General features: G+C 40.9%; 1 protein-coding gene across 1 annotated transcript in view; it reads right to left on the bottom strand.

Annotated features, from left to right (window-relative positions):
- Nucleotides 1–12,570, bottom strand: part of LOC117479527 (IQ motif and SEC7 domain-containing protein 1-like) — a 91,952-nt gene that overhangs the window by 60,293 nt on the left and 19,089 nt on the right. Inside the window, 1 exon segment of the mRNA XM_034126544.1 lies at nucleotides 6,071–6,178. Coding sequence (XP_033982435.1) covers nucleotides 6,071–6,178 — 108 coding nt within the window.

Here is a 12,570-nt window from a genome sequence, read left to right as displayed (position 1 = left end):
AGATACAGGGATGACGTTGTTTAATCATAACTGGGTGTTTGCAGTTCATATATTTATTTGGTTTGTTATTTTATCTTTTCTTGAATATCATTTACCTCTGTTATGTATTTGTTTGTTTGTTTATCTGTTTATTTATTTATTGTGTTATGTGTTTGTTTTGTTTGTTTGTTTGTCAATAACAAATGCATTTCTTTCTTTCAAAAAATGATATATGTTAATAATTTAGTTTTTGGGAGAAATATAAATGTAAACTTCTTCCCACCCCTTTTCGGATGTTTAATTAAGTAGATTATTTGTTTATACATAATTTAGAATCAGTCATATTTTTGTATATCAATTTGGCACTGCTTACATTTTGTATTGTATATTAATTCTCATGTAACATTTTTGTATTATTGTTTTACACATTCGAAATAAATCTAATCAAATCAAAACATCTAATCAAGAGACAGAACAGGATAGGCACAATTAGATCAACCGAGTGAGAGAGGTGTGTTGCAGATGTTTTTTTAATGGAGTGGAAGAAAAAAGAGAATATTTGAGAGAAAACGGGAATCAAAAGAGAGGCGTGAACAGAAGAAAAAAGGGAGAGGGGAGCATCTTGGGTTTTAAAAAGCATTGATTCAGCCTTGAGCGGGGCTTGGTGGGTGCAGAGAGGTCTTCACTCTGGACAGGACTGAACTGGAAGGCAGCTGCAGACCATGAATACAGCAGCAGGCAATCCTCCAATCAGTTAAAACATGCTTTCTCTCCATGGCACTGAGGAACTGCCACGGAGGAAGTCGTTTCCCCCCCCCCCCCCTCTATTGATGAGGTCATCTATATTCCTACGTCAGATATGGTCATATAATTTATAATGCGCTGCTTTTGTACCGTTTCCTTTCAAGTTGCAGCCACATGCGTTGAGATCAATTCAGAACCTTCCCTCCTCAGTAAACCGTACAGAGTAATTATCCTGTCCCGCAATAAGCAGCAATCCTGCATCCCTATTGGCTCGGCTGACTGCTCCACTTTCACTGTGACATAAACACACTTCCTGCTTTCACCTCTCACTGCTGCAGAGCACTCTGTCCACACAACAGTCATGGGAAGATAATACGAGCAGGAGGGCACATCACAGTCTCTACAAAAGGGAATCTTTTTCACAATGGGGTTTTCTTTCATAATGGACCGCTCTGCAGCAGTATGGAAGAAGATATAAGTGGGAGGGATCATTACAGATGAGGACACGGCGGAAATACTAAAAGGCTGGAGCACAAAAGAAACTTTGCAGACTTCATAATCAATCGTAATGTTGACATTATGTTCAGTAAGGAGCAAAAGCAGCCTCACAAGAAGAGGGGTGCTCTCCAACTTACAGCAAACTCATCCAGGGCCTCGAAAACTTTTTATCATCCTGACCATTTTTGTGCTTGTAGTTTTTTATTGTATATTATATTGAAACTGAACAAATGTATCGACTATACAGCGCCAGTAATACTGACGTTTTGGAACTTATACTTATATCGATATTTAGATTGATAAATGATGAAAATCATTTAAAACCCAAATACTAATCATGTTACTAATCCATCAGGAATTGTGACCAAGGCGCTTAATAAACGTGACATTTATCAGTTGAAAAAAATGAATGTGTCTAGTGATTAAAGCAATTTATGGTGACATTGTTTCCTAATCACCTGAAGACAATTTGGCATTCCTATAAAGGAATTTACAGATTGGCTGACAACTACATTGATATTAATATATTTGCGATAAGTGAGTATTGGCTGAAATATTGGAGAGAAATTCTTTACTGACAAATCACAAAACGTAGGTCTTTGTCTCGTCAGATATGTATTTGAAACTTTACAGTATAAGCACATTTAAATGCTTTTGTTGACTTTGATGTTTAAAGGTCCCATGTCATGGCCATTTCTGCTGATCATATTTCCATTGTTGAAGTCTACTAGAATAGATTTATATTGTGCAATTTTCCAAACTCACATTGGTTTCTCATACAGCATCTCTGTATAGTATGTGTATTCACTCTCTGTCCTAAACGGCTTGTCGGAGTTCCTGCCGTCCCCCCTCCCTGTGAGCCCAGTGTGCTCTGATTGGTCAGCTCGCCCACTCTGTTCTGATGAGTCCACCACCGTTACAGCGGAACATCAGTGATTATGTGTTACAATGGCATTTGTTAGCAACCAGAAAATGTCACCAGTAATGACAAACAGATGAGAATGCTGCGTGGGGTCTGGGTGCCTTGTTGGCGGGACGTTGCGAGGCTTGCTGCTGCGAGGAGCGGACAGTGTGAGCTGGCTTACTGGTGTGGTTTCCTGGTTGCTGCGTGGGGTCAGCGAGACACAGCGAAACCCAGCCCGAAACCAGCCCGAGCACAGACACACACACACAGCCTGGCTGTGAGTCTGTGTATGCTCACACACAGACTCACAGCCTCGCCGCATCCCGCCGTCTCAGGCTGAGAAATCCGCTGAGCTGCAGCTGCCTGAGAAAAGATTGAGTGTGTGTGTGTGTGAGGAAGTCCGCAGATTGGTCCAAATACTTAACGTAACGGCTCTGCGGACGTAACGTAATGGCTCCGCGGATTGGTCGATTTGGACCAAATGGTCCATTGGGTCGTCGTTACGTCACTTGGTTCCCGGAAGAAACTTATGGAAAAAGAGAAATCTCCAACGAGGCGTTCTGGGGCAGCATAGACAGGTCTTCTCTGTGTTTGAGTTTTACTCGCTACAGGGTGTACTTTGAGGGTTTTTGACTCTGCAGACCGTTTACATGCAGAAAAAGCTACATAACACACAAGGGGACGGGTAATAACCAGAAAAGCATGACCTTTAACTATTTATCAGCATTTATCCCTGCTGTACTTTCTCCTCTACTTCAGTTTCTATATTCAAATTAAGTTTAATAAAGCGTTAAAGATCAAAAGGCCATTTTCACCTCTTTTACTTATAATGGCATTCAAGCTATTTTTACAGCTAATGGAAACTTGAAAGAATCTACTTTATAGTTAATATCTTAAAGTAATTCACCTTTTTTATTTTACTTTAAAACACTTCACATTTAGCTCTTTTATGCTTTACATTTAAATTTGCTATAATTTCTCCCCAGGCTTTATGACCAGCTGCTGACATTGAGCAGTACGGGAAAGTCAAGACTGGAAGACATGAAACACCTTGAGGAGGGCGACTGGGGGTTATTCTGGGAGAGGTCCGGTAATCTACCACCTCTGGTTCAGATATTCACCCAGTAATCTAACTTGGTGATGCGCGCACATGTCGGAAATCTTTGAGGTCACATCTTGCTGTCCAGGTTCTTGAATCCCACCGCTAAATGAATTTCCTTTCCCAGTTTTTAATTATCATCCCGACCAGGAATGCAATTTGGTAAATTAAAAGAGCTAGAACAAATAGTCTGTAAATAAATTAGAGGATGGACAGAATATTCTATTTAATTAAATCAGCAACTTTGTTTTTTGTTAACGTTGTTTTATAAAGCAGGAAGTAAAAAGATCCCTGATTTCAGTCTCAGGAATATAAAAAGGTGTGATGCTTCTCTGTGAATTAAAACAATTAAATATCTTTTGGTTTTGGGCTCACAACGTGATGGACATTTTCCATTATTTGTCTTGCGTAGATAAAACAATACATTTATATATATGAACATATTAACTGTATTGAAACATCCTATTTAGTTGCAGCCCTAAATTAAGCTCATACATATTATGCAATCACTAAAAGCTGCTTTAATGAAGTTTGCGTTTGATAAAAAGCCTGCTAAAAAATCTCCTTTTAAAATTTGAGTATCTCTTTTCTGCAAGTGCAGTACATCTTTCAGAGGGGTTTTCAACAGGAACATATCACAAAATCTACCATATGTCTTTTATATATTTCACAAAACAAACCCTGCAAACACAAAACCGTGTGAGAAGTTTCCTGTTTTGCTCCGAGCATTTAGATGAGTGTTACACTCGGGTGGTATTAAAGTGAAAACAATCAATTTGAACAGTTTGTGGGCTTTTGGTTGTCATTTATTTTCTACGCTGCTCCTGCTGATCATCTTAGCAGGGTAAGTGGCAGAATCACCACAACAAGCGCTCCAAGGACTACATCATTAGTTAACTATATTGACTCAAATATGCACACTCAGGCTTTGGCAATAAGCCATCCCATCTAAGCTGTTACATTGCCTGTGCATCTCTACATCTGATGAAATGCATGGGATTGCTTTGTCGTCAGATCAGAGAAAAGAGGAAGACTGCATGAAAGAAAATGTACATATGTGAAGAGAGAAAGAAAAACACATAGCAGGAGCAACAATTCAAAAAAGATCCCTGGGGTATTTTTCTGCTATTACGGTCTAGAAGCCGCTCCGAGTTGATCGGTGGCCCCCAGAGATCCAGCTCTGGCATTAGGAACGTTATGTTTCTGCTCCATAACGCTACCACTACAAACACTTCCTATAATTAAACTTTTCTTTAAACTTTTCCAATATGATCACTCAAAACATCTAAAACAAGTGGAATTGATTCAGCGGAGAGCTCAGCACAGCAGCTCACACATGGATATATAATTAATATTTCACTTCCTCTCTTTCCTCTAATGCCCCACAAACACAGTCAGAATATACGACAAAGATAAATCACTCACTGAGAGCCTCACACAGACGCACTGCTGCAATGGAGAGTGATTACCCAGCTATTTTGTTCACATTCCTTTTCAGATAACATGTGACTCACTGCTCTACGGACACAACTGCAACATCCTGGATTCAGATCTGGCCCAGGACCTTTGTCACTTCATGTAACGTGATGTTCCTGTCTGAAGGAAATCATTCATAACAACAAGTCAACCATGACAGAGCAAGGCCTTTGTGATAAATGTTGTTTTCATTTTTGATTTATACAGCATTCATACAGTAGTCTCTCCTGTCATTTGACATTTCGTGTGAGTATGTGTGATTGTGAGGCTTGAAAAATGTGTCTCGGGCACACATTCAGAGTTTGAGCCGCCCACTCACATTCATTGACACAAATGAGAAGGACTACATTGTCTAAGACAGATTAAAAAACAATACACAATAGAATCCATCTCTCATATCTGGGGAAACATTAAAGCAATCACCTGATATAACTCAGCAAAGTTAAAATTACAGGCTGTCATCATTTCAAAATTGCCTGTGTGAGCCTGAACACAAGCAAACAATGCTGCTGAGCTGGAGAGGAAAACAATCAACCTCCGATCACAGCCTTCATCTTGTTTACGGTCATGATCCATTAAACCCATTAGCCTTCAGCTGTGCTTGAAGATTACTTACAGAGCAACAATCACACGGGGACAATCAGAGAAAATGTGTGAGGTGTTAATCAGCGAGAAATAGTTCCTCCTTTCTGCTGCATTACCAAAGTCTAAAAACAACCCACAGATGTTCCTACTCATCAAAAAACATCTGAACACGGCTCTTTGAAAATAGAGCACTGTCCCACCATGCACTGGGATTTATTTTTGGGCTGAACATGAACCAAAAGTGGGCTATGGATTAGGCTCACATTGCTTTTTGATGATGAAACGCAGCACTAGGAGGCGTTTTTGAAACTCTCCGTGTTTTTTTTGAAGCCCCCTCAGTCTGTCCTACTGATGCAGCATTCATCTCTTGATTTTGTAGAAGTCTCCGCACAGGCTAATGGCTGAGCAGCGATGAAAGCTCATGTACTCAGGCATCACCGTTCATTAAGCCCTAACATAATGATCTCCTCCTACAGTGCATTTGGTGACTAGGGTTCATTGTGCACATCAGGACCAGCAGCACTGAAACTGCTGTGTCACAGGAAGCTGATGACTGGAGAACAGCTGCAAAGACTCAAACATTAGGGCACAGCGACGTTTTCAAGCTGTCAGGACCGATTTATCTGCCACAGAAAGGCTAATTACCGGGGCATCGATATGAACTGTGATGACTTTCAGACATTAACAGGGAGAGAGTAAGACAGGAGAAATACTGCTCTGCCATGGTGCTGGAAACAACAAACATTACCCATGTATTCATTAAAAAAAATAACATCTTACTGTACCCAAAGGAAGCAGACTTCCATTTACGGCAGGGGGCGACTCTTCTGCAGCCTGTAGACACCGACCTCCCGGGGTTTTCGTGGACTTCGACCGGTAAGGAGGCATGTCTCCTACAGGGGGGGGCAAACGAAACACACATCTCAGAGTGCTGAAGGGCAGATGTAAAAGAAACCTTTACATTGTATATGACTGCTCTGCATTAAAATCATCCATTTTCCCTCAGAGGATTTCCACAGGGAGTTTGTGACTTTCATATTTGTACCTCGTGTACTTCATTTTTCACAGACTATTTATGAACAGCAGTACATCATGTTTCTGTCATTTAGCAAACCGGGTTATATAGAATTCTGTATTGCATCTTGCTCTTAGTATCACTGCAGTCCTCACAGGAAAATGACAAAATAAGAGTGTTTGAAACCGGATTGGTATCAAACTCATAAACACCAGAGGTCACACCACGACACACAATATCACTAATATTACAAAATGAAAACAAAACTAAGTTTGTGCAATACTAAAATATACAACTTTAAAAGACAAGATCAGTGTTTCCATAGTTTTGCCCAATGACTGCAACTCATGTAATATACATTTCATATTATGGACTCCTTTTGATAGATTTTTTTGAGTTATTTTTGATGTCTTCTTAAAAGTACCTAGGATCCATCACAAGTACAATAAAGTGCACTTTGCAGCGGTACTTTATAAGGTTTGGAACTTCTTTGAAATAATCTGAAGGACTTTGTTTACCTGAATCCTATTATAGAATATATTTTTGCACAATTGTATCATAGATTAAATATAATACTATATACTTCACTTTGTCAGATACCTGTTCTATCTATTGTTGGCATTGAACAACAGGGAAAAACAAAATTATCACATTAATGGTGAAAATGTGAAACAATAAAAAGAAAAAAAAGAGAGAAGCCTTTTATCAAAGAGAAGAAAAGGTTTCATGGGGAATGATCTCTTTGTAGTTGTTTGTCTGTGAGGCTCAGTGAACTGCAGTTAAAGCACTTTTGGTCCTCTACTGATCGTTTCAGACATTTCTCCTTTCTTTCCACTGGATGCCATTACCACGGAGGCGTTTCTCTCTCATCTGTTCACTGAGCTTGGCTGCTCGTCTCAGACAGACCAGGCACGTTCAGGCATAAAACTGGCAGTCAAAAACCAACAGAATACCCATCTCTCTCAGGGTGTGACGTCTTCATCAGAAACATTAAGCTGACATCTGGCTCAGTGTAAAAAGCTGTCAAGCCTTTAATGATAGCCATAGCTAATTTGATTTAGAAAAATACATGTAGATTGTGTAAAAAGGAATAATTGCTCAAAGACCAGTCCAATGAAAGCAGATCATCCAAATACAACATGAATTCCCTGACATGCAATTTGTAACAAAATATACAAGCATCCTCTATCCTTAAACACGGCTTGTTCTAATGTTATGAATGAAAATCCTACACTGAGACCCGGAGTAATATCACAGCTAATTGTGTCATGGTTGCTGCCATTTTCTGCTGTTTCTGTGAAATGAATTATTAATTTAAGAAATGCTAATGTTCTGCTCTGGTGGAGTTGAGAGCTGTGAAATAAATCGGACTTTTCTTTCTATCTTCTAATAGTTCCTGTGACAGTGCTGCAGAGCCGTACACTCAGACCTGTCAGCGCAATGACTGATGCACAAACACCAACAATTCATAAAAGTGGCAGCTCACACCCTGGGAGGGATGTTCCTAGACTCAAAAAACAATGTATTTGATTGGCTTTCTTTCTTCAAACCCTCAACACACATGCTGTGGTTTGTTTAATTGCTCCTGAGGAAAGGCTTTTTAGAACAATGCCTGATTAAGGCCTGAAATCCAGTTTGCTCAGTCAAAATGGACTCACACATGGACAAACACAAGCAGGCTTGATGTCGAAGATGAGTATCGCTCTCCATGGCAACAAGAGATGGCGACGGAGAGAAGACGATGGGTTTGTGCGGCACCTGAAGAGAGATAGACCGGCCTTGAAGCACAGCCTGGTCACCTCTCCTCCCTGCAGACTGAGATCAGTTCAGCTGCCCTGACACCTACTGTTCTTTCTGGGTTCGATTTCTGACAACATTAAGCACAGTTAAGTCCACACGTTGTGCTGTTTTAGAGAAAATACATGCCTGCAGATAGAAAACTGCAGCTCCATCGCTATTTCAGCCTCATCTGTTAGAAGCAAAAGAAGTTGGAAGAGTGCAGTCTCTTTGCTCCCATTAATGTTAATTCCTTAGGCAATTTATTCGGCTTTGTAAATGAACCCACAAATCTTTGACATTAAATTCCACAGCAAGATGAATTACTGTTTAAATTGATTGGGAACACTTTGCTTACTGGTGTTGTTTTGAGGCACACACTTTGTGAGTGGTGTTGACCTGCACGACAGCCCAGCAAAGCTTTATTCTCCTCATTGTCATCTCTACAATGAGGGTGGGGGGGGGGGAGAGGGGGCTTTATAATCGCCGCCTCTCTGTTTCCCTAACACTCTGTGGAGAATTACAGGGAAATAAAAGCAGCAGACACCGTCGAGGCTTTGCTCCAAATGCCTCCAGCAACTCGCTCTACTGCAGCCCTCTGGAAACCTACTCGGGCATTTGTTTGTTTCTGAACAAACATGCTCAATAGAACAAGAACTATCGCCTCACAGTCTATGCTTTGGCCAACCAGTGAAGATGTTACATCCATGGCTGTCCCCAATTGTTTACTTTTGAACATTTGTGTAAATGTATCATAAAGAGTGTATTCATTCTTAAGTTATGGCCAAAATCGTTTGTGACGGCACAGTGACCTTTATCTTTGATCACCAAATTGTAGTCAGTTCACACTTGAGGCCAAGAAAACATTTGTTCTAAATGAGAAGAAATTCCCTCAAGGCGTTTCTGAGAACGTGTTGATGAGAATGCAACACGAGGGACAGCCCAGAAACATAATGTCTGAACACTCGTCTGTCGCCGCCAGTGAGGCATGAAGAGACAGAATGTGCACCGCTGAGAAGTCCCAGTCACGGATATGTCGTTCCAGCGAATACAATTTTAAATTTCAATTAGCTTCTGTTCTCAGACACTACCAATTAAAACAGCTCCAATCCATCACAATAAGCCAGCTCCCCGGGCACAAGTAAACAGGTATAAATATCAAAAGCACAAGTTCAATAATAGGCTAGAAGAACACTTCCATCTTGTCCTCTAATTGCAATTGGTGCTTTAAAGTGTCGGGCTACTCCTCCACTGAAGGATTTGGTCCTGTGCTAGTCTGGGTTTATGAATGAGTGCAGCATGAAAGTGCATCAGGGTGTCGAGAGGAGAACATCTTATCATCAGACACTCACTGAAGAACAATCCAATAAAAGCAGGTCACTCTGAGAGCCAGCGTGCTCATCTCACCCAGGGTTCTAATCACATCTGAATGAAGCCGTCCATTCTGATTACAGAACAGCACCAATTAAACACCGCCATGTTGTTATTCCCCTCTCATTAGCCAGGGAGTGTGTATGAGAATAATCCCCTCATCACCGTCAGGGCCCATCTCTCTCCACACACACTTCTATCAAACCAGTGTAAAGGAGTCTGTCGGGAGCAGGTCTTATTTATTTATAGCGCCTGTGCCAAGTTCACCGGCTCTTCCATTATTAATGGTAATGAAATCTACCAAGCCATGTAACACACAACATTTTAAACAGCCAGGCTGACTTGTGTCGAGGTGTGGCATATTAACGGGGTAAGAGATGTAAGCGACTGTAAGTCTGGCTGTGTGTTGTCAGCAGAGTGTTGGCAGTGGTAGTGATTTCAAACAGCTTTGAGCTCGGATACAAAAGGGAAAGCAGAGCCAAGAGAAATCATGTGACTGATTCTCAGAAACGGTCACAGTGATTTCAAACTGGCTGCTGTTTCACTTTAAAAGAGATGCTCCTGAATATTTACACTGAGATACTTATACCATATCCACCGGGCAGCAGCATACGGAACGTTGTTACTGCACTTTGTCTATAGGGAGGAGTGTAGTGGAGCTCAACCAGTGTGGAGAAACTATGGTGCAAATGTAAAAGAGGTGGCTTCAAACTACATTGAAATACATTCACTTGAATTTTTAACATTAGGAATTCAGTGGCAGGCATTAAACACCTTAGGTTATTAAATTCAAATTCTTGAGACCTTTCTTTGCTTCCATAATTAACTGCACAACACGGTGTTGGAGAATGATCTGTATTGATTCATGTATAGAGGACAAATTAAAACAAATCTGCCTATTATGTAGAAATTCTTATACGGCAATGAACCTGTTTTCTTTCAAATGTTAAAGGTCCCATGACATGATTTTCTAGTTATTACCCGGCCCCTTGTGTGGTATGTAGCTTTTTAAGCATGTAAACGGTCTGCAGTCACAAACCCTCAAAGTACACCCTGTAGCGAGTAAAACTCTAACACAGAAAATACCTGTCTATGCTGCCCCAGAACGCCTCGTTGGAGATTTCTCTTTTTCCATTTTTTTCTTCTTGGGTATAGTGACGTATTGGCTATAGTGACGTAACGGCTCCGTGGATTGGTCCAAATGGACCAATCCGCAGACTTCCTCACACACACACACACTCAATCTTTTCTCAGCTGCAGCTCCGCGGATTTCTCAGCCTGAACTCAGCCTGAACTCAGCCTGAGACGGCGGGATGCTCGGCCTGAGCACACACACAGACTCACAGCCAGGCTGCGGGTGTGTGTGTGTGTGCTCGGGCTGGATTCGGGCTGGATTCGGGCTGGGTTTCGCTGTGTCTCGCTGTCTCGCAGACCCCACGCAGCAACCAGGAAACGACACAGTAATAGAGCTCAGACTGTCCGCTTCTCACAGCAGCGAGCCGCGCAACGTCCTGTCAACACGGCACCCAGACCCCACGCAGCATTCTCATCTCTTTGTCAATACTGGTGTCATTTTCTGGTTGCTAACAAACGCCATTGTAACACATAATCACTGATGTTCCGCTGTAACGGTGGTGGACTCATCAGAACAGAGTGGGCGAGCTGACCAATCAGAGCACAGTGGGATCATAGGGAGGGGGGTCAGGAGCTCCAACAAGCCGTTTAGGACAGAGAGTGAATACACATACTATACAGAGATGCTGTATGAGAAACCAATGTGAGTTTGGAACATTGAAAATCTATTCTAGTATACCTCAACAATGGAATTATGATCAGTAGAAATGGCCATGTCATGGGACCTTCAAGAGTTTTGTAACAGAACTACTTTGCTGGTCTGCACTGAAACGTTAAAAAACAAATTCCGCTGTATTCTCACCTGTAAAAAGTGTTACATTTATCCAAGACATTCATTTTATTTTAATATTGAACTGATTAATTTGTAAAGGCTTTCAATCTACACTCTTTTATTGTCCAATTATTAAATGTCGTTTTGATTTACTGCCTAAAAATGTGGTCTGCTCAATGATGGATTCATTTTTCCAAGAATTTAGTATCCCCTCGTTTATTATCCAATAACAAATAATTGAATAAACTGTTTCATAATCACTGCCAGTCCTGTATTAAACACATTGTTCATCAAGTTTAATTTACATGTTCGGTCCAGTATTGCTGACTTGAGGCGAAAACATTCCTGCAGTCTCACCGACCTCCTGACACACAGCGAGATGAGCTGCTCCTGACGCTTTCCTCTAATTTGCAGGATCATTGCCATCGCAACTATTGCTCAAAACTGAGCGAAGGTCTGCGATCACTTTCATTCAGAAATATCATGGCTTTTGGATCCAACTCATGTATGCAGCTGCCAAACAAGCGGCATGATCCAAAATGTGTTGGTAGAGACGTGCAAGATCGAACCTGGCTTATACAGCAGCAGGATAACAGTCTTGGCTCTCCAGATTTATATTAATGAAGAGGAGACTGGAAGCTGTGGACGATATGCAGAGGGCTGCTGCCATTTGGGCGCCTTCCAACCACATCAACGCATCGGTTTGGGGAGATGGGATTGTTTGTCTCTGAAGCCTCGTCGTTTATTTTTATTTTCACTGCTGTACTTTTAGATCCTACCATCAGCAACTAGAAAGATATGGAAAAAAAACTTTTTGTGATAACAAATCAATAAATGCGCCTTATGACAGCTGATTAGGAAAATGTTCATTACACTCGACTGGAGTATAAAGGAGAGTATTATCAGTATACAGCACATTGAACAGTGCCAGCCGCATACAAATTCTCAACAGAAATATTTCAGGTTTCAAGGTGAAAAACATTTTAAACTTACATATATATTTCTTTGGATCAGTTTCCTCAAAATTATTTTTTAGCCACTTGGAAAGGAGTTATTCTGAGAGTTAGTAAGGCTAAATGCCTGTGATGGATGATACATGGATTTCTTGCTGTGCACAGAGATGCTTTTGTTTAAAGATCAAAATTCCCCATTGTTAAACAACAAGTCAATATTACGGATCAATGATTGGATTATTATTGAAGAAAAATATCTCTTAT

Source organism: Trematomus bernacchii, unplaced genomic scaffold, assembly GCF_902827165.1.
Source record: "Trematomus bernacchii unplaced genomic scaffold, fTreBer1.1, whole genome shotgun sequence".
Taxonomy (NCBI): Eukaryota; Metazoa; Chordata; class Actinopteri; order Perciformes; family Nototheniidae; genus Trematomus; species Trematomus bernacchii.
Note: the sequence above shows the minus strand (reverse complement) of the source record. Positions and strands in the feature narration are given on the sequence as shown.